Source organism: Eptatretus burgeri, chromosome 8 (assembly GCF_056783735.1).
Source record: "Eptatretus burgeri isolate ZD-2024b chromosome 8, Ebu_testis_v1, whole genome shotgun sequence".
NCBI lineage: Eukaryota > Metazoa > Chordata > Myxini > Myxiniformes > Myxinidae > Eptatretus > Eptatretus burgeri.
The window spans coordinates 83,869,750-83,895,549 of record NC_140968.1 but is presented as its reverse complement, the minus strand read 5'-3'; the positions used below and the strand labels follow the sequence as shown (position 1 = coordinate 83,895,549).

Here is a 25,800-nt window from a genome sequence, read left to right as displayed (position 1 = left end):
AAGCCATTGAACCAGCAGCAGTCGGGGGTGAATGGATGAATGAATGAGTGCGATCAATAACATTGGAAAAATAACATGGGTACAAACATTCTGCCAACACCCTGGAAGAGACGCGTTTTTGATGGCAGCGCCGAGATCTGCTGTAAAGTAAGTTCACAGCCCATGGCTGTCCGACTCAAAGCCTCCATGCGGCCTTCAGCATGCTGTGCTTGCCTCTGTGCCTCAACGACACGTCCTTGGAGCTCCACAAATGCCTAAGGAAGTGGAGGCAAATGCAGGTAGTGAGAATATGATACTTGTAAAGTTGACAGTGGTTAAATGAGAAACATCACTCCAACAATTGTGGATGATGTTAATGGAGGTACAAATCAAAAACAGAGGTAAACTGCACAATCTACACCAATATAGGAGTTATATATACAGTGTGTCCCACAAGTAACTGTACCCCCATGCTAATTTTTTGTTTTCACAGGTGAAATGCAGAAAAGGTTTTTGAGGAAGATGCAAGGTAGAAGTGACAACTCCTTTACATTGGAAGAGCGTATAATGATGATTATTCGAGTGCTTGAACGTATAATCAGTCTGGGGAAATAAACAACAACAAAAAAACCTGAGCAACTTATTTGATGATTTTCAAGCCAGCTTTAAGAACCACCTTCCTTCAAAAATATGAAAAGCAGTTTAACAAGGAGCTGACACTCTAGGTTCCCCACCTTTTGGGTGGTATGATAAATAGATCTGGGTAATATGAAAGCTCATTCTGGAACGTTTTTGAAATATCACATACACAAGCCGAGTACCTGAGATGGTTGCCATGGCAACATAATTCAGCCAATCACAGCTGTGATCCAATCAGGTTGAGATAATGTCATGAGGAATAGATATCTGCAATAGGAAGGCTTAATGTTCAACAGTTTTTGAAATAACATGTACTAAAAAGTACATGGATGCATGCATGATCAGTTGGTCGGACAGACTCATTTTAATGCTTCCCCCTCCTCCCCACCTGTCTCCGACTTTGGTGGAGGGGTGGGGGACAACAAAAATAGATAAATAGGTCAATGTATTTGTTTTATTCTGCTCACCTTATTATAGTAAGAAAACGTTCGGTGGTGAAGGGACTTATGGGACACCCTAGCTGTAGAATAGTCTCAAGAAGGCTTACAGCTGAAACTAGAGGGGGAGCACTCGGTAGAGCGCAAAACCTCCGCCGCCAATACTGCTAGGTCACACAAGTGAACCTGATATCCTATTCATTCAATTTGACGTCAACAGTGCTCACAGAGTTATAGTTTGCAACTTTCCCTTTTACATACTCAATTCATTTGTCACAACTCGATTCCTTGAGACAGAAATTGATTTTACGTGGGTATATCCATCTGAAGTTCCAAAATCAGCCACAATTATAATTTTGGCATGTTTTTTTTGTTGGAAATCACTTATTACATGTAGAAATGCAAAAAAAAAAAATCGAAACTTTGTTGAAAAAAATTTGAAAATTTTTTTTTCTCTAACAAATTTTTTTTGGGGGGGGGATTAGAAATCACTTAAAACATGTAGAAATGCAAAAAAAAAAGAAATCGAAATTTTGTTGAAAAAAAGTTGCAAAAAAAATTTTCTCTAACAATTTTTTTTTGGGGGGGGGGGGTTGGAAATCACTTAAAACATGTATAAATGCAAAAAAAAAAAAAAAATTCAAATCTTTTTTTAAATTGGCCGCCATAGCGGCCATATTGGATTTTGGACCAAGTCCAAAATCTAATGGCATGATCTTTGGACCAGACCTAACCCCCCCACCAAGTTTCGGCAAAATCCGTAATACTGTTCACAAACAAACAAACAAACAAACAGAAAGGGGTGAAAACAGTAACCTCCATCCATCTTCGATGGCGGAGGTTAATAAAATTATCTTTTTGTTGGAAACAAAGGCACAGCTTGGTCAGTTTGAGTCGTGCACATATGATTAATCACACGATATAGAATTCCAGAAATGTTTCTTTGTTTGACTTCTATGCATTGCTGAACCGCTGGACTTGAGTTGAAAAATGGAATGCGTTCCATTAGCAAGCAGCTGGATACAAAGTGCTCAAGGAGGCACTCAAATGGAACGGAATGCTCAGCACTGCTTAACATGGCGGTCTCCATGGAAACAATATTATCATGGTATATATTTGAGTAAATGCTGTCTGGGCCTAAGTTTTAAGCTTTATTTGATCCCCTTGCGACAACAACTTCAACAAGCAAATTGTTCATTAGCAGTGACTATAGAGGGTACTGGAGGAGGAGTAAAATAAATAAATGGGGATAAAATAAATAAATGCCCCCCCCCCCCCCCCGGTCAAGCTTATCTGTGGACCTTCCACGATGTTGTGGAGGGGGTGGGGTGTTTTCCAAGTTTGTAGATGTTGAAGAATTAGGATGAAAAATAGAAGTAACAGTACATTTCAATATTGTCCTCTGACAGGAGAATTGAAGAAATAGCCACCAATCATTTTGAATCTGACTACAGCAGCCATTTTGTTCACACAAGTGGGGGCATCCCATTAGCAAACAACTCAGTTACTGATCACTGAGCACCTCTCTTGCTCCGCTTGATACGAAACTGCTGGCTTATGCAAAATATTTACGAGATTGGTGGCATCGCAAATAGAGGGATTGAGAGACATAAGGAGAGCATCCAAACAGCAGTTTATCAACCAGAAGTAATCACACCGCAAAAGCACTTGGGATGCCACCAGGTGGTGGAACCCGGAAATGGACGTGACATCACAGTACGTTACAATTTCAACTTTAAAGATCAAGGGGTGTCGGTGCACGGCATGTGCAGCTTGAATGCCTAACAGCAGCACGTGGTTCGGTAATGACTCCACCAACAATGGGCAAAACATCCGTGACTTGAAAGTCACTGGCTTGAACGTGACTTGAAAGTCAGGGATGTTTCTGGTATAAGTTATACAGGTGCATGTGCAGATATGGGAGATGACAGGCGCTCTCTCGGATGGTTGAACAGGTAGCGTAACAAAGGCAGGTGGTTCTACTGGCATGGTATGGCACAACCTGAGTTCATCAATGTGCTTCTGCTGAAATCTCCCGTTAGCCAGTTCGACTAGAAACATCTGACTACCAATACTATCAATAATCACCTGTGGAACTTATACCAGAAACAACCACTTCTCACCTAGGCCAGCGTTGAGAACAAACACAGGATCATTTACAGTAATTTCACGATTCACAGACGTATGGTCGTGATGATGCTTCTGCTGGAATTTCTTCACTTTAACATTGACAACAATATCTCGGTGCACAAGTGAAAACTTTGTCTTTAACTCACGGCCCAATAACACTGACGCAGGAGAACGCCCAGCAGCATGATGTGGTGTATGATAACTCAAGAGAATAGAAGTTGGGTCAAGCAAGTCTGTATAGTCCCTTCAATAACACGCTTTAATCCATTCTTTATGATTTGAATGGCGCTCTCAGCCTGGTCGTTGTTCGCAGGCTTGTACGGAGCAGATAAGAGGTATAATGCTCGATACAGTTTTGCTTGCAAAAGCTTAGGAACTGGTATAATACGAGCTGCTGTCCAATGCAATCTGGAATACCATGCATGGGGAGCATATTGTTACGGATTTGGAAACCTTGTGCACACAGACAGCCAGAGTCCCCGTAGTTCAGTTATTTCGATAAGTATGCGCTTATAGTTAGAATCCATCCCCTATGTCGAATGGGAATTTTGTGTGTGCGCTGAGAGTTATTTTATAGTTAGGTTTTTACATCTACAAGAACAACATCAAAAAACAACTACAACAACGCCACCGTTCCTCATTCAACCCGGTCACCATTGCCCACGTGTTTTTGGCTGAGGGCGTGGGCGGAACCTCCGTTGCTTCGGATCGAGGCTCCGCTCCAAGGAAGGGCATGGACCGTTTCCTCCAGCCAATGAGCAGAGGGCGAGCACCACATGCGTGCCCCAGCCAATCAGGAGGCTGACCACGAGTCGTCCGACAACCCCTTGTCCAATTAGGAGGCGAGGAGGTGAGAAAAGAAACCCCTCCCACCTCAAGAGAGAAAAAGAGACAAGAGGACAGCAGACAGGAGTGTTGGTAGAGATTGCGGCGCGGTCTGTGGTCGTGGTTGAGCGGTCTGCAGTCCTGGTGGCGATTGCAGCGCGGTCTGTGGTCGTTGTTGAGTGGTCTGCAGTCTTGGTGCTGACAATGCCAAGGTAGTGGGTTTGAATCCCACCGTGGTGGTTCGGGGTCGGTGTGACCGCATGAGGCAGGACACGTACCCCGGTCCGGCTCTACCGAATAGACCCACGGGGTCCAGTTTCTTTTGGATGTGTGTGTGTGTGTGTGTGTGTGTGTGTGTGTGTGTGTGTGTGTGTGTGTGTGTGTGTGTGTGTGTGTGTGTGTGTGTGTGTGTGTGTGTGTGTGTGTGTGTGTGTGTGTGTGTCCGTGGGCCCCGTCTGTAAGTAGAATTGTATAAGTGTTTTTCTTTCCTTGTAAATTACATTTTCCTATTCAGATAACTCTGCTCTTTGTGTGCTCCTTCCTCCTGATTAATGTAAAATAAAACCCCTGTTAAATGTACCAGCTCGTTTTTTGTGCTCTCTCATTGGCCTCCCAAGGTGTGTATTGAGAAATAGTAAGGCCGTTCGTGCCGTAAATTGTTCATTTGGTCCGGCACGGCTTTGGTAACTTCCGCTCGGTTACGCCCAATCCGAGTCGGTGATAGCGACTCGATTCGGACAAAGTCGGCCGAGGGTGTGGTTTCCCCAGTAGTTGGACGGCGTGAGTAATTCGGTAAATTGGAATTGGACAAGTGTACCCTACCTCACGCCGTCGAAATATTGACGACCACGAAGGGACCACGAAGGGACCTGTGAACTCTCAGACTTATCCGAGAGCCACGACCTAAATTCCGGGTGTTTGGTGGGAGACGACTCCATTGCTCCACCTCGTGGTCGTTTATCGCCACTGACCCCCGGCCCACAACAATATTGCATCAAGCTTCAATTGTAATGGCAGAAGCTGTGTTGGGCACAGCAGTCTTGATCTACTTCGAGTGGGCATCGACAACAAGAAACAGCTTGCCTAAAAATGGTCAAGCACGATCGATGCAGAACCTCGACCAAGGTTTTAATATAATGGCAATGACCACATTTCTCGTGGTGCTTCCAGTGGTGACTGAGCATGAACCTGACATGTGACAATTGGCCACCACACATGAGCTCTGGCTGTAGTTTTCAAGGTGACCATCCCAGGGTGAGCATAACATAGTTCTGACAAAACCGTTTCATGCAGTTGAGGTGGAATGATGATACGACTCCCCACAAGAGACAACACAGTATAACATCTATTTATACACCTTTTCTTTGCCCCCTGGTGAGTGTCCCGAGTGCTTCTGCCACGCGATTACTTCTGGTTAATAAACTGCTGTTTGGACGCCATCAGTCTCGTAAAGACTTCACCCGCACCCGCAAAACCCGCGACAAGTCATACGCTGTACTGGTTGAGTTGGTACAGGAGCACTACAGACCCAAGCTGGGGAAAATCGTGTCGAGGTACAAGTTTTATGCACACCAAGGAAGTGAGGGCTAATCAGAGAGTGAGCTTCTAGCAGATTCGACATCTGGCGCAAGAGTGGATGAGATGCTGAGAGACGTTTTTGTCATTGGAATCAACAGCGATTCCATCTTGCGTAAACTGCTCTCAGAGACTGATCCAGACATCAAGAAGGTCACCGACGTTGCCACTGCATTTATGCAAGCTGATGAGAGTGTACGTGTCATCACAAGGTCAACGCCAGATGTGCACAGAGAAATGTTGCATTTCTCCACCTCAGTCTATCCATGAGGCATACCGTCCGAAGAAGACGGGCAGTACAACCTGCTGGGATTGCGGTGGTGAACATGGCGCATTCCAATGTTGTAAAAAAAAAAAATATGTACATGCCATGCCTGTGGGAAAAGGAGGCATCTATCAGCAAGCCTGATGCCCCAAACGCACGTCTTCGACTCATGATGTTGATGTTGACAATTGTAACGCAGAGTCAACTGATCACATGCTTCACGTAACCAACTGCACATCAAACGCTACCACAGTCAAAGGTGAAGACAAGTCCGTTTTCTCGGTTGGCACCAAGAACACTGAACTTTCGATTGTTGTGACTGTGACAATTGATCACTCCCCCATGGAAATGCACATCGATACTGATGCTTCGAGATCGATTATGTTTTAAGACATGTTCATCTTGCTGTATCCACAGGGTGAGGTTCTGGAGATCACACTTGTGTCGACCAAAGTAGAGACATATACCAGTATGTCTGGTGTTGGCTTAATTGTGAGGGTGGTGGACTTGGGATCCTTGCGTCCTGAGTTCAAATCCCATGGTCCGTTGAATTAATACCAGGTGGGGTTGACTCTTCCAAGGTCGGTAAAATGAGTGCCAGCTTGCTGGTATACTGTGTCGGAGTGGCGACCCGTCCAGGATTGTGTCCAATCGCCAAGGAGACTGCTTCGGCAGCACCAACGCTCTGTACAGAGTATGGTCCCGATGGATGGATATACCAGTGAAACTGTGCCTGTGATTGGCTAAGCCAAGCGTCCGTTGAGTCCGATGGTGCATCCCACGCTTTACCGTTGCTTGTCGCAATCGGGCATTCAATGGTCCGGCTTTACTGGGCAGAGACTGGTTAAAGGTCATTATACTCAGATGGCACAATGTGAAACGTGTCCACCAGTCCTGGATGCACATAGATTGTCGACAGGTATCCTGATCTATTCCGTGAAGGTGGGGGGCACCGAGGACGCCCACCAGGTCGAGTCCGTCAGTGGATGCGACTACTTGGCAACGGAACACACCTCTGGGGTGTGCTCCATGACCAATCAGCTTGCTATCTACCGCTTGCCAAGCCAACCATCCCTTATCAACCATTTAATTGGAGTGTTTGCTAGAGTGCTTAAGCCGCTTGGCGAGCGCACAAGTCGCTTGGCAAGCGCACAACAAGCCGCTTGGTAATGGTGGAACACACCCCGAGTGCCGGCGGTTGTCCTCAGCTGTGTCCGGGGATATTTGAAGCTATTTTACGTCAGCTCAATTCCCTCGATACGTGAACGTACGTCGTGTAGCGTCCTTTCTTCCTCCCAACAAGTAATTCATTCAATTCTTATTATTCATAGAAAGAAAGAACGTGCAGCGTGGAAGGAAAATATTTTTCCTCGTTAAAATATAAACCACATTTCCTGAAAACCAACTCAAGCTGAGAAAACGACGTCCATTAAATAATTTTAGTCACCGCGTGTACAGATTTGAACATTGCTCAATTACCTTCTGCAATTCTCGATCAACTCCCGGAACCGCCATTTCAACGCCTTCCTTCTTCTTCCTCTTCGTATTCTTCTTCTTCTTCTTCTTCTTCTTCTTCTTCTTCTACTACTTCCTTTTCCTCTACTTCCTCTTCCTCTTCTTCCTCCTCCTCCTCCTCTTCTTCCTCCTCTTCTTCCTCTTCTTCTTCTTCTTCTTCTTCTTCTTCTTCCTCTTCCTCTTCCTCTTCCTCTTCCTTTTTCTTCTTCTTCGTTTATGATTTATTTTATTTATTAATGATGGGATCTCATCCTTCCTTTCTTCAACCACAATGGAATTGTGTGATCCCAAAATATTGAAGTACGTTCGATGCTCACACTAAAAATCGGTAACATTTCACTTTGTTAACGTTTTGCGGGATATCAATCAAAAAAGACAAATATATAACTACACACCCAAACTATACCGTCATGGCTACTACTAACTGAACATATCGTAAAGGCATCGTCACGACACCCACGACTAATTTAATTTGGAGCATTCGCTCCAAGTCTGGGAGCCCAGTCATACCAAAGACTTTAAAACGTACGTGTTCCTTTTTTGCTGGATGCTCAGCAAATTTTAAAGTATGGAGCACGGACAAACAGCCATATGTTGACAACCATTGTACGGACTGGGTCACCCAGATAGCTCAGATGGCAGAGCACTGGTCCAGTTTGCCAGAGAACCGAGGTTCATTTCCTGATATGGACCAATAATATACCTGGTGTTGGCTTTATAGTTCGGGTGGTGGCCTTGGGATCCTCGGATCCTGAGTTCAAATCCCGCTCATCTGTTGAATTAATACCAGGTGGGGTTGACTCTGCCTGTTCTCCTTCTGAGGTCGGCAAAAATGAGTGCCGGCTTGCTGGTATCCTGTGTCGGAGTGGTCACCCGTCCAGGATTGTGCTCAATAGTCAAGGAGACTGATTTGGCAGCACCAACGCTCTACACAGAGTACGTACGGATGGACGGACGGACATGTGCGGACTTGATGGGCCGAATGGCGTCCTCATGTGTGAAAATTACTTTAAGGGAAATCGTATTTAATTAAAGTATCTAAAGGAAGAAGGTTCTGGAATAGTGAAGAAGGTTCTGGAATAGTGAAGAAGGCTCTGGAAAACCTGTTGTTCCCACTTCAGAGCCTTCGTCCCTGTCTATTAAGTGCATTACAGTGGTGACGAGGATGTCTTCGTGCATCGTCATGTTGTAAGAATACACAGTAGGGGATGATAGAGAAGACTGCACCGATCGTCTGGAGCATTACTTCGCCGCAAACAAAATGGACACCGATGAGGACGCTGAAAGGCGGCGAGCTGTATTACTGACCGTATGCGGCGCCCCGACGTACAGCCTCGTCAAAGATCTTCTTGCCCCAGCCAGACCTTCTGACAACTCATATGAAGAGCTTGTCAATCTCGTGAAAAGAGATTATCACCCGAAACTGGGGAAGATCTTCTCGCGATATCAATTTTGTACCCATCATTGTCACGATGGTCGGTCACCATCCGAGTTCGTGGCTGATTTACACCGACTTGCCGAACATTGTGAGTTTACAGATAAACTCGAAGAGATGTTCCGTGCTTTCTTTATAATTGGCATCAATGACGACTCAATTTTGCGGAAACTCCTTCCTGAATCTGACCCCAATTTGGCAAAAGTCATGGAAATAGCCACTGTGTGTGTGCAAACTTCCGAGGTCCTGCGTGTGATCTCGAACAAGTCAGAAGGTATCCAGCAGGACCCATTGGTTAACAAGGTAACCTTTGGCTGCAAGCAAAAGTGTTTTAGCAAGCCACCAAATTCTGAATCTACCAGGAAGGTTGGGGTAATTTTTTGATGTTGTGGTGGTAATCATCAAGCTTTCCAATGTCGGTACAGGAATTATACCTGTGCAACTGTGGTAAGCGGGGACACTTGATGTGTCGTTGTTCTCGATCCAAGTCAAATAACTTGTCTCCTGCTTATCACATTGGGGTGAACCCTGATGCAGCGGACGATGGGTCAGAGAGCACAGCCTGCAGCCGAGAGTCAAGGGAGGAACTTTATGAGGTTTTATGTGTTGGAACAAAGAGCTCCGATGCTCCAATTATAGTTGATGTAACAATCGATGAGATCCCAGTGAGGATGTAAGTTGATACCGACGCTTTCAGATCAATTATGAGCGAGGGCAAGTTCACCTCCATCTACCCACCGAGAAAGTCTCCTGCACTCCGGCCTGTATCTGCTGACTTGAGAACATACACCAAGGAGGTGGCTCCTATGGTTGGCTCAGCTAACGTAACTGTAGGATGTGGATACAGCACTCATGTCTGACCACGACTGATAGTGTGTGGAGAAGGACCAGCCCTCTTCGACCGAGATTGGTTACGAATAATCAGACTTAATTAGAGTGATGTAAACAGAGTCTCCAACTCTGATGCTGGATACGATACCATGCTCAACAAGTACCTTGGCTTGTTCAGCGATGGTGTTGGCACCTTTGCAGGGCCCAAAGTGAGGATTCATGTTTCTGCAGACGCTCAGCCATTGTTCCAGAATGCTCGACCTGTGCCCAACTTGATGCGATCAATGATCGAATGTGAGTTTGATCGCCTCCAGAGTGAGGGCATCATCTCACCAGTCGAGTACTCTGACTGGGCAGCACCGATCATCACAACACTCAAAGCAGATGGAACAGTCCGCATTTGTGCAGACTACAAAATGACGATCAACCGCTATTCAAAGTTGGATGGTTACCCTTTGCCCAAAGCAGAGGATCTGTTCACCACTCTCATGGGTAACCAGACATTCACTAAGCCTGCCTTGATCAATGCTTATGCTCAAATGGAACTGGATGATGATTCTAAGCCCTATACATGCATCAGCACTCATCGAGGACTCTACATGTACAATAGATACCCATTTGGCATACGCTCTGCTGCACCAATCTTCCAACACAAGATGGCGACATTATTGAAAATTGTACCAATGACAGTCGTATTCCAGGATGACATATGAGTGACTGGCAAGTCACAAAATGAACACCTCAAGAACCTAAACAAAGTCCTCAATCGGCTGTCACAAGCTGTGTTATAAGAAAGGTGTGAGAAGTGTACCTTTATAGCACATGAAGTCATCTGGATCATATGGGTCATCAAATCTCCTGCAAGGCATTTTGCCCTGTCCAAGCAAAGTTGAAGCAATTGCAAATGCACCAATGCCAAAAAAACATTTCAGAACTTCGTGCATTCCTGGGTATGTTGACCTACTTTGGAAATTTCCTGCCTCAAATGAGCACAACCGTCGAGCCTCTGCATCTTCTTCTCAGGAAAGGCATTGTCTGGAAATGGGAAGCTGCCCAAACAAGAGCGTTCAAGACCGCTAATACTATGCTATCCTCTTCACTGTTAGTTGTCCATTACGACCCATCCAAGGAACTTGTTCTCAGTTGTGATAGCTCTTCATATGGCATTGGGTGTGTGTTGTGCAAATAAATGGAACCAGTAATCTCCAGCCTGTTGCGTATGCATCAGGAACGCCATCTGACACTGAACGTCGCTATGCTCAAGTAGAATGAGACGCGTTAGCGTGTGTCTGGGGCACCTTAAAGATGCACCAATGTGACTTTTGAAAACATGTTACCATTGAGATTGATCACAAACCCTTGTTAGGTCTCCTGGGAGAAACCAGAGCCATTCTGACCACACCATCAGGTCCTGTACAACGTTGGTTGTTGACCTTGGCAGTTATGACTATTCATTGGTTTACTGCCCGGGTAAGGAAATGTACTGTGCTGACATGCTCAGTTGCTTGCTGCTTCCAAAAACCATCCCAGAACCTACACAATCTGGCGATATCATTCATCTCATGGCTAACGTCATTCACGATGAGGCATCCATAACCACTAAGCAGATTGCTTGTGCTACCAACAGTAATCCAGATTTGTTACAAATTAAATGCTGTGTTATGTCAGGTGATTGGGCATCACTACCGGAAGGGGTGAAACCGTACCTCATCCGGAAGGATGGGCTCTCTATTGATGCAGACTGACTGCTTTGGGGTAGCCGAGTGATAATTCTGCCGAAACTCCACGGGAAAATTATCAGTGAACTCCACAATGCTCCTGCAGGCATCGTTACCATGAAGACGATTACCCGAGACCATGTTTGCTGGCCTGGTTTGCACACTGACAATAGTCCAGTGCATGCCGTTGTTACACTTGTCAAGCCCATGCCAAGACACCTCCACAGTCTCCATTGGAGAAACTCACTATGTGGTCGTGGCCATCAAAACCGTGGTGCAGATGACACATCGACCTTGCTAGTCCATTTCAAGGGAACCTTTTCCGAATCGTAGTTGATGTCCACTCCAAATGGATTGAAGCTCTCGTGGTGCCATCCTCATCCTCTGCTGTAACAGTTGAAGCTCTATGTACCATGTTCGTGCAACATGGTATTCCAAACTCCAATGTATCAGAAAATGGATTGTCATTTACGAGTTCAGAGTTTCAGAACTTTTGTAAAATGAATGGCATTAAGCACGACACATCTGGCCCCTACAAACCTGCCAGTAATGGTCAAGCCGAACGTGCTGTTCAGATCATCAAGAATGGTCAAAGTTGCGTCAAGGAAGGCTCCATTCAATCTCGTTTACCTCGTGTGTTGCTCAACTACCGCACTGGACCACATCAGACCACCGGTCACTCACCTAGTCACCTGCCAAGCTTCTGCTGGGTCGTGAATTAACAACATGGTTATCATTAGTGCAGCCGGACGTAATGGTTGAGGTCGAGAATAGCAAGTATCGACAGAACACGTATTCACGACCAAACTCTGTGTACCGCAACTTCCAGATAAATGATCCTGTATATGTGTTGAACTCCGGATGTGGAACCAAGTGGTGACCTGGCATCATTATCAATAACATTGGTGAGATGATGTTTCTTGTGAAGTTGTGTGATGATACATGTGTAAACATGTTGATCAACTCAGGTTACATCATGGGGAGCCAAACAATGAACTGACTCAAGTGTCTTTGTCACCCACTCCTGTATTAACACCACCTGTGTTTGAACCTGAGGTGTTTCTTGATGAAAGCTTTTCACTCATCAATGAACCTGAACTCCTTCCCGACCATGTACCCCTTATTGAGAAACCCACAGCAGTTGCAAGCAAGGACAGCCCTCCACTAGCCCTTAGAAGATCAGCTCATGTCTGTAAACCTCCTGAGCATCTTTATTTGTAAAAAAAAAATTTAATAAACCAATGTCACCAGCAGGGTGACCCGTATCTTGCCAAAAGGTGACCACGTGTGACTTCTTTAAGGTCACACTGAGGTGAACAGAGCTGCTATCCACCAGGAGCGACTCCTTGAGGAATATCTGCCTACGAGAGATTCCAATGAGAATCGTTCTACAGAGTAACCATGAAAAATATGCGTTTGCCTCATAACGTCACCAAATGACGTCATAATGTCTCAAGCTTGACATATCTAGAAAGCACTCATTGAGGTGTTCAATTTGAGGTACTACACAATATGGTTCCTAAAACTTGAAAATTTGACCTTGGGGTCAAATATGTTTGACCTCAGGCGCTAACCATGAAGGTCAAGGCTAATCGCCACCAAAAATTAATCAGCTGAGCGCCAGACCATGAACTATATTCCCATGAAGTTTGAAGACGATCCGATCAAAATTACTCAAAAAAATAAGGGTTTCATCGACTCCCCTGATTTGCGCCAAAGTGACCTTGACCTTTGACCTTGACCTTCAAAATGTTGTGCACTGAAAGGGACCTCTATAGGCCTCTGATATGTGAAGTTACAAAAATTTCCGATGATAACTGTGCTCTGCAGAATTTTTTATACGTGATTACAGACAAACAAACAAAAAAAACCAAAAAAAAACATACAAGCTGACTAACATATCTTGCAAAAACTTCGTTTTGGCAAGATAAAAATAGAAAAAGAGGGGGGGGGGGGAGAGATGAGATGTATCAGTAGTTTATGATAATCTATGCACACATGGGTGCACCAGGGCATGGTTTAGGGGAGTCACGTGACCCGCCCATGTCCGAATTCAGCCTGTTGTTCCCACTTTAGAGCCTTCGCCCTCGTCCATTGAGTACATGACAGAAACGCAACAGTGAAAGAATGATTTAAAATCTTTCAAGACATGATCTTCAGTGTAAAATTTCACAGTTGAAATGATGAACGTCCAAAGAAAAAGAAACATTTATTATTCATACATTTCACAACACACGAAAGCAATCCGACTCCGACGAAGGCTCTTTATCAAGGACACTGCGACGTGCAAGAGCGAGTGACCGAGAAGAGCGTCTCACAGTCGGTGCGGAAACAAAATGATGTTTTTTTTTTATGATGAGGTGAAAGACTTGAGAGAAAGTTCACAGTTGACAAAATCTTTCTTCCCGAGATGAAAATGTTTTTTTTTGCGGGTTTACGTGGAATAGTGTAATCGTTTTAGCGATGGTATCTTGTGCCCCCTATCGTTCGCTGCATACAAGGCGGTGTATTGGTAAGACCAGCGTGCTTGTCGTGGAGGGAAACGATCGGACTGTGTGAGAGCGTTTTTTACTGGTTTTCATTTGTATTTCCTTACGTACATTCGCGTAACATGTTATAAACCGCAGCGATGGTTTCCTTTGTTCCTCTCCTTTTATCAACAAGCCCAAACCTTTTGTGTGTTGTGACTCACCAGTTACATGTACGCGGTGAATTAATCGACCAAACAAAAAGAACAGTTTCTTCCTCTACAAACAACGATCGCAAATAATATAAAATAGCGTTATAATTTCATAGTTAAGCTTTTTTTTTAAAGTCGTGTGAAACTTAGCCAATATATATATATATATATATATATATATATATATATATATATATATATATATATATATATATATATATATTTGAGAACTAGGTGTTCCACCGTCGCCAAGACAACCGAGCTTGCGAAACACGTAATCCGTCGTTTTTTAACATTGGGTGAAACAAGAACAGAGACAGCGACTTTGGCCCTGACTTATGACCAGAATTAAAGAGAAGACAAATCGGAACGAAACAAACTTAATTCTCTCTTTAATGCCATTACCTTTAAAATGTCCTCCAAACTATAGAACAATTGTTCCGTCTATTATATTATCCAAGATGTGAGAAACAAAAGCGTCCTGAAACGTCATGATTTCAACAAGAAAACGTAGTGTTCCGGCTGTGGAAATTCGCAATACACCATCAAGGTTCCATAGATTAGCTATGCCGGCAAGTGAGTGTTCAGATCGGTCCCCACCGTTGTTTAAAGGGAATTCTTTGTGTTCCCTTTACAAATCAAAATCAAAGCCGTAAACCAATTATCATACCAGTATTCCAATCCGGCTGAAAAACAATAAACTGACCACAAACGGAAATCAACAAACCAGATATCTAAACAAGGAAACTCTTCACCATCCACAAAATTTTTGATAAAAATCAGTGCAACCCGAGAATGTACCGACCAAGACAATAAGGAGGTAGCGAGGCATGATGGAGCTCAACCAATGCACATAGTGACAACTGTAGGATTAGGTGAGTATGTGAAAAGTTCAACAGACAACTGAATCCAATATATATATATGCAAACACGAAGCCAAGAAGCCAGAAAAGGTATCCCTAATCCACATAGCAAAACATTTCCAAAGACAGGCGCGAATCGAAGACGTCACATAAAACCAAAACAGCATCGAACACAGCTTCCCAATGATTGAAAAAAGACAAAAAAAATTATATAGATAAATATCAACAAATATACACCAACACCTGGGAGAATGATAAAAGAGCAGGAAGGTATTTTTAAAAATAATAGTTGACCAGATTGGGCATCTACAAAGAAAGAAGGCTTATTGGAACGGCTTAGAAAAGGTCAGCCCAACTTGGATGGAGAACGAATCAAAATAAATTCCCAAGACCAAGGTCACTATACCAATGACTTTAAAAAGATGGCAGGACTGAGTCAATCAGACAGGTATAGATTTTGCAAGGTAGAATCAGATAGCATGAGCCACCTCCTATCGGAATGTAAAAAAAAAACTCATGTCAAAACAGCTGCACACACTAAAGCACAACAGAGTTTGAAGAGTCATCCACTGGTACAGCTGGAAATTGTCAATATGCCAGTTTCAGAAAACCCATGGAAGCATGAACCAAAAGCAGTTATTGAAAACAAGGAAGTAACGCTCATGTATGACCTGATGATCACATCAAGCCTGAACATAGAAAACAAAGCATTATGACCAAATATAGTACTTAAGTACAAAAAAGAAAAGACGACATTGTGAACTGAGGTGTCAGTATATGAATAAAGAATATATATCTTCTTCTTCTTCTTCTTCTTCTTCTTCTTCTTCTTCTTCTTCTTCTTCTTCTTCTTCTTCTTCTTCTTCTTCTTCTTCTTCTTCTTCTTCTTCTTCTTCTTCTTCTTCTTCTTCTTCTTCCTTCGGCTGCTCCCTTTGGGGGTCGCCACAGCGGATCATCCGTTATGATCCGCATACTGATTTGGCACAGGTTTTAAGCCGGATGCCCTTCTTGACACAACCCTGGTCGCCTCTTACGACACAGGGATAAGAAGTGGGTTTCGCCATAATTCTGGCCTGCCCTACACCCTCTCATAGCACGGCCCAGTGCAGAGCTCCCATCCTCAAGTGATCCTTCAACCCAAGCCTCCGAGTAGCCGGATTACAGGCGCACGCCACTACGCCCGGTCTTCTTCTTTGAAAAATAAAAATAAAAATTTATATATGTATGTATGTATGTATGTGTATATATATATTGTTGCGAATTCTCGCCCGCCAGCGTGCGGACAGCCGCTTTTAGCCGAATTGCAGCCGTACGCCCACCGGACGAACAATTCAGTCGCGGCTTTCCGGATCAATGCCGAAAACCAGCCACGGGTGTGTTCTTAACCACACCACAACCTTGTCCGCACTATACCCGCTACAGGGTCCAATCGCCAAATCTTCGATTTACCTAATTATTCGCGCGGGTAGATTACCGAGAGATTGTACCTCAACGGGACTGCTTGGAAACGAGCCGCTTAAGCAGCTCGCTTCCTTTTGGGATAACCGAGCGGGGTATTATCGCGCAGTCCCGTTGGACCCGATTCTATTATCGGTTATTTAAAAACCAACCATATCCCGAGTGCAAGATGGCAGTTCAATTGGGGAAAGAGGACACGACGAGCAGGTTAACATTTAAACAAACACAACTGTTACACACATATTCAAGCATGCACATATACAATTATACAGCCAACAAAAACAATGCAAAGGAACTACGACCGTTTATTTATTATGTACAGTCACTTATCACAGTTCTACTTGACGGACTCGGCGCCACAACTTTCATACAAAGAAAAGTAAGGAAAAACCCCCTCAAAGACAAGGGGTAGACTAGACCCCTTGGGGTCTTTATACCACGGAGCCGTGTAGACCGCAGAGGCTCCGTGAGACCGGGCTGGCTACCTGGTCCCTCGTGGTGACCCGCTAGGGCGATCCTCGATGTCCCCTTTCCAGCGACCCACGGTTAGGCACGGTCCGACAGGTGAGGCGCGCCTTGGCTCCGCGGCGCCCCAATCTCTCCAGCTCCTTCCTGACTGCAGAGACTCCAGTCTCTAGGCTCCAGCTCACAGCGTGGCTTCACACGCCCACAACTCCGACACGACACTCCACCGACTCACTCGCGACCCTCTCCTCAACCCGCACTTTATACCCACGGCGTGTCGCCCCTCCCCTCCGATCGCGCGGGGGCATTTTCCGCCCAAAATGAGGCCCCTCCTTTACCTCAACTTTGACCCCTGGCCCGATTCACCCCTCCCCCATCCCGGCGCGCGGGAAAGCAAGAAAAGGGGGGGGGGAGGGGAAATCCCAGCGCTACCGGAACTTCTCTCTTCGGCGCTGTGACTCTGCCCGCACTTCGCGGCGGCAACGGGTTTTCCTACCGTTGCCTTTGTTTCCTCTCCCGACGAGTATCCATGGCAGAGACGTTATTTGATGTGGAGAGGTTTGTGGTGAGGTTGTGGAAGTAGTGGTGTGTTCGTTGAAATGCGGGTGTGGAGAAGGTGGTGAGGCGATGTTGTGGAGATGGTTGATGCTGGCGTTTGTGGTGGTCGTGAGGGTGGTGTGGTTGGGCGGTGGTGGTTAAGGTGTTTTTTATATATATATATATATATATATATATATATATATATATATATATATATATATAAGTGAGTTTTTTTCAATATCATGTCATTCAGTGCTTGCTTCTTTAGGGATCACAATTCAAATGATTAAACAACATTTGGTGAATGAATCCACACATTTGATTTTCTTTTTTTATGGTGGTAATCCATGATTTTGCTGTCCATTTAAAAAAAAAATTTAAACTTGATTTTGCTGTCCATTTTTTTTTCCTAATTTAGGTCTTATCCATTATCTACTAACAATTTCATCACTGTAATTTTCTTCAGCAGTACGTTTTTTTTTAAATGAAATATTTGACCAATGGCCTCATGTTTATTGTGTGCACTGGTTGCAGTTTCTTTCACCTTCCTTGACTGATCATGGCTGACTACATGACGTATGAAACAGAACTCAATGAGATTGTGGGAGAGGTGTGCAAACCTGCACTTTTCACACATGTTCACTGACAATTTTCCAGATCTCATACCAGGCTGACAAAGCTTGGCTTCAACTTACAGTGTTTTTGGAAATGTGATTTTGTTTTGCTGTTAATGGTGGTTTCCTTTCCAACTGAATGTGCAGTATTTGCATGCAAATGGGTATGAGGCAACCCTGTGCTCCCTCCAAACTGAGAATGAGGAGAAAGGCCTTCCTCCCATGGAGGTAGTGCACCACTCTGGCTTTTTCTTCAATGAGAAGGTGTGTATCTTATGAATAATGTCGTTATAAATTTAGAGGAACATTGCTGGAAAAATAAAATATGTTGTGGTCCCAGGACTTTCAATAAGGATAATGCTCTATTGCGTGAGTTAATGAGATAAGCTGTGGCATCACAGGACAAAGATAACAATGCTTATCATCAGATTGTGCTGAGGCTACTCTAATCCACGAGTACCAACATCCTGATTTTTGGACCATCAAAAGAAAACAAAACCATTTAAAGTCAGGTACCTCAAGCTGTACTGGGTGGCCTCATGCTTGTTGTTGAGCTGTTGTATTGTGACGGGGACCTCGCTGCTCTCAGATAACTCAGAGTCCGAGGTGTCTATAGAATGACCACAGATGCTGTCTGCAACACTTACCTCTGGCTGGATCTTCACACCCAGGGTAGGTTTACCAAACCTGTGAGATCACCGAAGCAGATAGGGAACCATGCCGGCAGCTGCGCAACGGATGTTAGTTGGCCGAGCGAATCAGCATTATGAATCACACTCTATCGTCTATCAGAGGATGATCAACTCTCGGTCAATGGTCTGCAGGCACACTATTTCACAATCAAAGCAGGACAGGACAAGTCAAGACGGTTTTAAGCTTGTATTGACAGCGGCAGTCAAGCAAGTATTTATTGTGGCAGGCAAACAAGTGTTTACAACACGTATAATACTCCCATTACCTCTATGCGACACACCCGTCCTCAGAATTCTTACAACAATCACGAAACACTTCCACACAAAATAGATCCAGAAATCCGAAAAAATGAGAGGAAGTGCGGGATGAGGGTTGAGAATAGGAAGAGGTGAGAAAGAAGTAGCTGGGGTGGTGTTACATGCATGGTGTTGGCATAATGGTTGGAGTGGTGGGCTTGGGATCCTATGATCCTGAGTTCAAACCCCACTTGGCTGTTGAATTAATACCAGGTGGGGTTGACTCTGCCTGTCATCCTTCCGAGGTCGGCAAAATGAGTGCCAGCATGATGGTATCCTGTGTCGGAGTGGCGACCCGTCCAGGATTGTGCCCAATAGCCAAGGAGACTGCTTAGGCAGCACCAACGTTCTGCACATAGTATGGTCCCAATGGATGGGGTGGTGTTATGGCCCCGACACACCTGAGTTGCAGCCACCCAATGGTCTGGCCTGATGGTCCTGGGATTCACCTCCTCACGGTATGGGTGACTGCACACGATGGTGATCCGTTTGTGCTACCGGGATTTGAGTGCTCGACAGTATGGATGGCTGCACGCATGCTGTAGTTGTGACGCAGTTTATAATGGGAAAACGGACCGGCATGGCGCATATGAAGACTGAGACTTGTGGGGAGCTCCAGCAGTGTTCACACCAGGGAGATTGTGTTCGCTCTGCAGAGCTGCCGCAAGGTGTGGAGAGTTTCAGACACACATACCCCATCTCTCTCTTTCTATCACTTCTCTGAGATTGATGAGACCAGCCATGTTGTAAAGTGATGTGATTGCTTAGGAATCTGAGGACGCATACGTATGTGTGGAGGATAAGGGGAAAGTGTTATGGCTTTGTAAATACTTTATGTGCTTGTGCATTGCTTTATAAATACATGCCAGATTTGATTACATGTATAAAACGCATTCGTGTCTTGACTTCTCCTGCACGGCGACATATGACAGCTGATGGTCCATTGGTCTAGCACAATTGGGCTGTAGATAAGAATGCAGTATGTGGTGCAGTCCTGCTCGGCTGATCAGATAAGTTCTGTCATGTAACTGCAAGCGTGATGCACGTTAGTAATAGTAACCTCACCTGTAATGCTAAAATGGCTTTGGACCTGGGAGCTGGCATGAGGTTAACGGCACGGAAGGTGATCGTGGTCTTTAATGACTCATCGTGCCATCTGGAGTTATCCAGGGATGACCACCATAGCAGTATATTGAGTTATCATGGAAAACTCAATATTTCCGTTTTCGTCAGTGCACTTTGACAGCATATTTTCGAAGTTGCATTTGATCCAAGACTGATTTCGTGCATTTTTGTTTACAGAAAGATCTGCTGTTGTCCTACTCTAGCGGTGATTGGGAAACTTTCTTTAGTATCTGGAACACCTTGATTCCCAATCTCAGTGACTCCGATACTGCAGTACAACAGCTGGAATTCTACCTGCAGATTCACTTTGCCATCTTTCCTCTCCGGACAGCCACAGAGGTAAGAATGTTGATGTCTGCAGTACTATCTTTGTTTATAGTTTAACAAAAGTAATTTTTCTTTAAATGGATCTCGATTCCATGCTGATACAATTCATGTACATATTTGTTATTGCCATAACCCTTTGAGCAGCTGATGGTTGAGTTGTTAAAATCCTTAATGGTTTGACTCCCAATGATGTGGGTTTGATTACCATGGCTGCTCAGCAGAAATTTCACAACTTGCGACTCAGTTAACACCTGTCCAGAATTGGTTCTTCATAGCTATGGAAACATTTACAATTTGTTGTCAGCATTACCCACTGAGAGTATCTGGGCTCATTGAGGTTTCTATTGCTGAAAAATTTCCTCGGATGGCTTGTTACTGAAATGAAAGGTTTTGCTAGAGCATTCATCGAGCAGGAAAGAAATTTAGAACTTGACCAGAGCTGTTGTTGGGAGTTCTTCACAAACGAAGATATGAGGAAGGTAGTTGGCAATGGCAGGCCTGAAGGTGGATGACAAGACCAATTTTTGAGAGACAGGCCCTGCCGCAATGGTTGCACCTATACATCTGATTGTTGATGGGTGGGAGTCGGTCTTTTCTTCTTCTCTTCTACTCGATGCTGGCCATTCGCTGGTTTTCAAAGTTGGCTGTTGCACTTTTGATATGAAGTCACCAAGCAACATGGTCTGTGGCCTGCGTTTCCCACAGTTGACGGTTGATATTGCAGATCAAGAGGGACTTCTTCAGTGAATTCCTGAAACGTTTATATGGAGCCCCTTTGTCATGTTTTCTGATGCTCAACTCCCCATACAGCACAGCCTTGAGCAGGTGGTTGTCGTCCATCCGGACCACATGACCTACCCATCTCAGCTGAGTCTGCAGGAGAATGGCCTCTGTACTGGTGGTATTGGATCTTTTTAGCACCTCCACATCATTAATCAAGTCTTGCCATCAGATTCTGAGGATGGCACGGAGGTAGTGTTGATTGAAACGCTCAAGGAGGAACGCAAACTAGCAATATATGACACATGACTCAGCGCCATAAAGGAGGGTGGGGATGACAACCCCTCTGTAAACCATGACTTTGGTTTGCGTCCGTAGGTTGTGGTTTTTCCAGACATGCTTAAAAAGTATCAAAAAGGGATTGCTGGCTTTAGCGATCCTGTTGTCAATTTCCTTATTGATTGTGGCATCACGCAAGATGACACTACCCAGGTAAGTGAACTGTTGGATGACATTCAGCTCAGTTCCCTCAATAATTATCCTTGGTGGTGAATGGGCTTGGCATGGAGCAGGATAGTGGAGAACTTCAGTTTTCTTCAGGCTAATGATAAGCTCAAACAGATGTGCTGCATCAGCAAAGGAGATTGTTATGTGCTGCAGATCAAACTGTGTATGAGCCACCAGAGCACAGGAGCTCGCAAATTAGCTATTGTGTAGTCTTTTTGTAGGCTGGTAGTCGTCTGAGGTTGAAGAGATTTCCATGTGTCTGGAAACAAATGGAGACATCCTCCTCCAAGTTATCAGTCACTTGCTGGAGCATCATGCTGGAAAAAAAAGACAGGTAACAAGGTGTGGGCAAGAACACAACCTTGTTTGACACGGTTGGAAATCAGGAAGGGACTACAAAAGCCAACGTTGTGCATAACTTGTCCATTCTGATTTTCATGAAGTTGTCTGATCATGGAAAATAAACCTGGTTAACTGTTTTTAGTGCCAAGTTAACTGTTTTTAGTTATGTGGAGGATTAAACCCAGCTCCAAAGCCAGTTCACCATCTCTGAGCTGTCCTGTCAACCCCCACATTTTATAGATTGACAAAATACTTAGTGACACAAGACATTTCAGATTTTCATTAGAAATTTATTTGTAAAAAAATTCTAAAAACATGTTTTCACTTTTGTCATGATGGGGTATTTCGTGTAGATCGATGACAAAATATTTAAATTTAATCCATTTTAAATTCAGGCTGTAACACGACAAAATGTGGAAAAGTTGAGGGGTGTGAATACTTTCTGAAGGCACTATATGCATCAAAATAGCAAATTATTATGCGTAAATTATATTAAGGGAATTGCAATAACAACTAGAAGGACACTCGTTAAAGGGCATACCTCTGCCATGTAATGCCTAATCCACGAGAACATATCAGACCCAATACATTTTTAAAATATTGTTGCGGTTCTCGGAGCCGCATGCATACAACAGATAGGTGTCCCAAGACAGTTATTCCATTATAAAACGTGTAGATAGCCCCTTTCCTTTTGTTTAGCGGGACAACAAGGGAGTGCGTTGCCATGATCTAATAGCTAGGGTTGCTTAAATAATTTTCTTCTTCATTTCATCCCTACTCTTTTTCTTTTCTGATTGTTCCTGAGGTAAATCAGCCACGTGCGCCTTCGATGTAAGGTGGGACCTCGTGGAGGCCAGGGCGTGCGGCACCGCGGTGGGGAAACTGCAGCGCCGAGTCATGTGGTGTGCTTGTTGGTGCGGGTTTATCAACTCGAGCTTCCGATGATCTGGGGAAGATTGCCGGTTGCATTAAAAAGGCATGCGAATAAATACCTCTTAAGAGGCTGCAGGAATGGTGTTTTTCACGGCATGGGAAACACAGCCAGCACGACGCCCACGCTGCACGAAATGCGTACGGAGGCCGATAAAGCCGACTCCATGCCATGTTGGGCAGGATACAAGTGTGCGGGTAGAAGCGGCTTGTTCATTTTCAACCTCAATATCCAACACATATTGGTGTTCGCCCCACGCACAAACTAGCAGAGTCGTGTGAACACAAGCGCTGGCCACGTGCGTAATGGCGGAACCCCGCGCACTATATGGAATGTGCTCGAAAGCAGACACGTACGCCGCTCATGAGACGTGCACGGATTTATCCATGATGATGTACCTTCGGTCCTCGCTGGCAGCAGTGGATTTTCCACGGATGGTGAACGTCTTCTCGTCTCTACGGCCAGCAGAGCTGCGATCGAGCCAGGGAATGTACAGTGCGGGCCACGTTGGCGCGTGTGGAATGAGCGCGTTGATCGACGCTGGTCAAACGCCCGAGCGGGCATGCGGGACCCTCGACCGGTCGCCCGGGCACGGCCCAGGGGTTTTTTCAGGATGATTCGCGTGCCAATTTCGGTGTGGGCGATTCGTGTCATGACGTGGAGCGAGATGTGTTCGCTGTCTGGGATGGCCTTGCTGGAAACTAAGTGAGGCGGTTTCCGGCCCAAGCTGGTGGGCCATGTGAGGGATCGGGGCCAATCGGAGCGCCCGATTCACGTGATGACGTTACGATTCGGGGTGGCCCCTCCCCCCGAGTTGCAAATCCTATAAAAGGTTGAAGTTCCTCCGTCTCTCTCTTGCCTCTTGCTTTTTTGAGTTTCTCCGCCTCTCTCTCACCTCGCCTCGACTCGCCTCCTGCTGCCTGGTGTCTGCTTCCACGTCTCCGCCCACACGACGTCGACCTCACCCGCCTACCTGGTCCCGCCTATTACTACACCCTCGCACTCTGGTCTCCGCCCCTTCTCGACTCAAGCTCCTCCTTTATGGTGCCCAATTCCTGGTTCTAAACTCTCTCTTCATGTGTGTTTGTGTGTGTGTGTGTGCGTGCGTGTGTGTGTGTGTGTGTGTGTGTGTGTGTGTGTGTGTGTGTGTGTGTGTGTGTGTGTGTTTGTGTGTGTGTCCTGGTGCATGTCTGCTTAAGTAAGACTGCAGTAGATCGTTATTATTATTGTTATTATTTTCTCGTTAAGTCTGCTCTGTGCCCCCTTTTGTAAGTTGCCTGTTTATTGTCGCACCATGCTTATTTCTATCCCTGCATTACACACAACAGTAAAACTATTCACTGTGCCACATATCTTTCCTCGCCTGCTTGAAAATAAATTATTATTAGGAATGTTCCCTCCTCGTTTTTGTCTTTTCTTCCATTGGTCCAGCATGGTCCGAATCCGAGCTTAGCCGGGACTTTATTCCCAATGATCTGTTCCTTTTAGCCAGTACGTCATTGGCAGTGTCGCTTGGCTGCATCCGATCCGGTAAAGTGATCCGGTCCGGTGGAGTGATCCGGTTCGTACAAGGCGTACCCGATCTCAATGGTGAAGAATCACTTTAGATAGTAAATCATTCTCGTATCCAAATCTGGATTTGGATCTTCACCAAAATCGAATCAATTTGTTATGGTCACACACCAAACTTGTCCACCAAGTTTCATCTGAATCTGTTCACAAAGTTTTGAGATATCCTGCTATATATTAGTTTAGCCCTGTCTCTCAATGGTGAAGAATCACTAAAAAAATTATCGGATCAGTTTTGGCATGATCGGTGTTACACACAGATACACACACACACACACACACACACACACACACACACACACACACACACACACACACACACACACACACACACACACACACACACACACACACACACACACACACACACACACACACACACACAATTACATTTATTTATTCGATAAGATATAGACATCTTGAGATCTCGAGATCAGAGCCCACAACTGTAGTGGGTGTCATGAAACAAGTTCCACATCACCTATTGCTGCATTGCATCCTGAGCAATAGCAAATGCCTGCCACACATTAACCTGTCTGTGGTACATAAAACAGTTCTGGGAGCAGCCAGGAACAATTTAATTTAAAAAAAGGCTCTGCTAGCTAAACAGTTGCATATGCTATGCCTATTAGGTAAGAGCTTAGCAGAGCTGCAGTCCCCTACTTCCCAGTAGGATTGTTCTGCAGCCAATACTGGGAAGATTATTAAATTCTCAAGTTTGAAGACCATTTCACCCTGGAAAGGGAACAACAATTTTATCGACAAGTCCGGGGTGGCCCTCTCCTTAATCCTTTTCTCTCCCCCATTCTTCATCGTTTTTCAATACTTCCCCGCATTCCCTTATTACCCCCGCCACCGAAGATGGAAGGAGGTTATGTTTTCACCTTTGTCTGCCTGATTGTCTGTTTGTTTGTTACTTGCGAAATCAATTTTTTTTTTCAAGAGCAGTACATGTATATACAGTATTGGTTGGTCACAATTTTAAACCGATCTTCACGAAACTTCACGACCTGGTAGAGATTGTCTTAAGCAAGAAGTCTATTGTTTTTGAAGTCAAAAGGTCAACAGAAGCCGAAGGTAAGTAACTTTGTCAAATTTCTAAAATCCTCAATTTTTATCTGATTGACTTGAAATTTCAACAAGATTTGCATTTCAAGTCACTGAATTCAATGAACAAGTATTTTTGAGGTCAACTTTGGCCAGTTTTCTAAAATTCGCAATTTTCATGCATTTGACTTGAAATTTGAAGAGGATTTGCATATTTGGTCATTGAATTAAACCACCAATTGTTTTTGAGGTAAAAATTTTTTGATGGATTTTG

General features: G+C 44.7%; 2 protein-coding genes across 11 annotated transcripts in view; one reads left to right on the top strand and one right to left on the bottom strand.

Moving 5' to 3' along the window:
* Positions 1-7,489, bottom strand: part of PFDN1 (prefoldin subunit 1) — a 29,158-nt gene extending 21,669 nt beyond the window's left edge. For both annotated transcript variants that reach the window (XM_085892855.1, XM_085892856.1), the window contains exons 1-2: positions 7,330-7,489; positions 88-254 (exon numbers count right to left, since the gene is read on the bottom strand). In XM_085892855.1, coding sequence (XP_085748981.1) covers positions 88-254; positions 7,330-7,365 — 203 coding nt within the window. In that variant the 5' untranslated portion in view covers positions 7,366-7,489. The remainder of the gene's footprint in view (positions 1-87; positions 255-7,329) is intronic.
* A 6,146-nt stretch (positions 7,490-13,635) lies between these two features.
* ARMC9 (armadillo repeat containing 9) overlaps positions 13,636-25,800 on the top strand; it is a 73,623-nt gene continuing 61,458 nt past the window's right edge. For 6 of the 9 annotated variants that reach the window (XM_085892850.1, XM_085892851.1, XM_085892848.1 and 3 more), the window contains exons 1-4: positions 13,849-13,904; positions 17,890-17,965; positions 18,117-18,233; positions 20,261-20,422. In XM_085892850.1, coding sequence (XP_085748976.1) covers positions 17,915-17,965; positions 18,117-18,233; positions 20,261-20,422 — 330 coding nt within the window. In that variant the 5' untranslated portion in view covers positions 13,849-13,904; positions 17,890-17,914. Of the gene's footprint in view, positions 13,673-13,833; positions 13,905-17,889; positions 17,966-18,116; positions 18,234-20,260; positions 20,423-25,800 lie in introns of those variants that run through there. The other 3 variants (XM_085892847.1, XM_085892846.1, XM_085892853.1) reach the window with 3 other exon arrangements.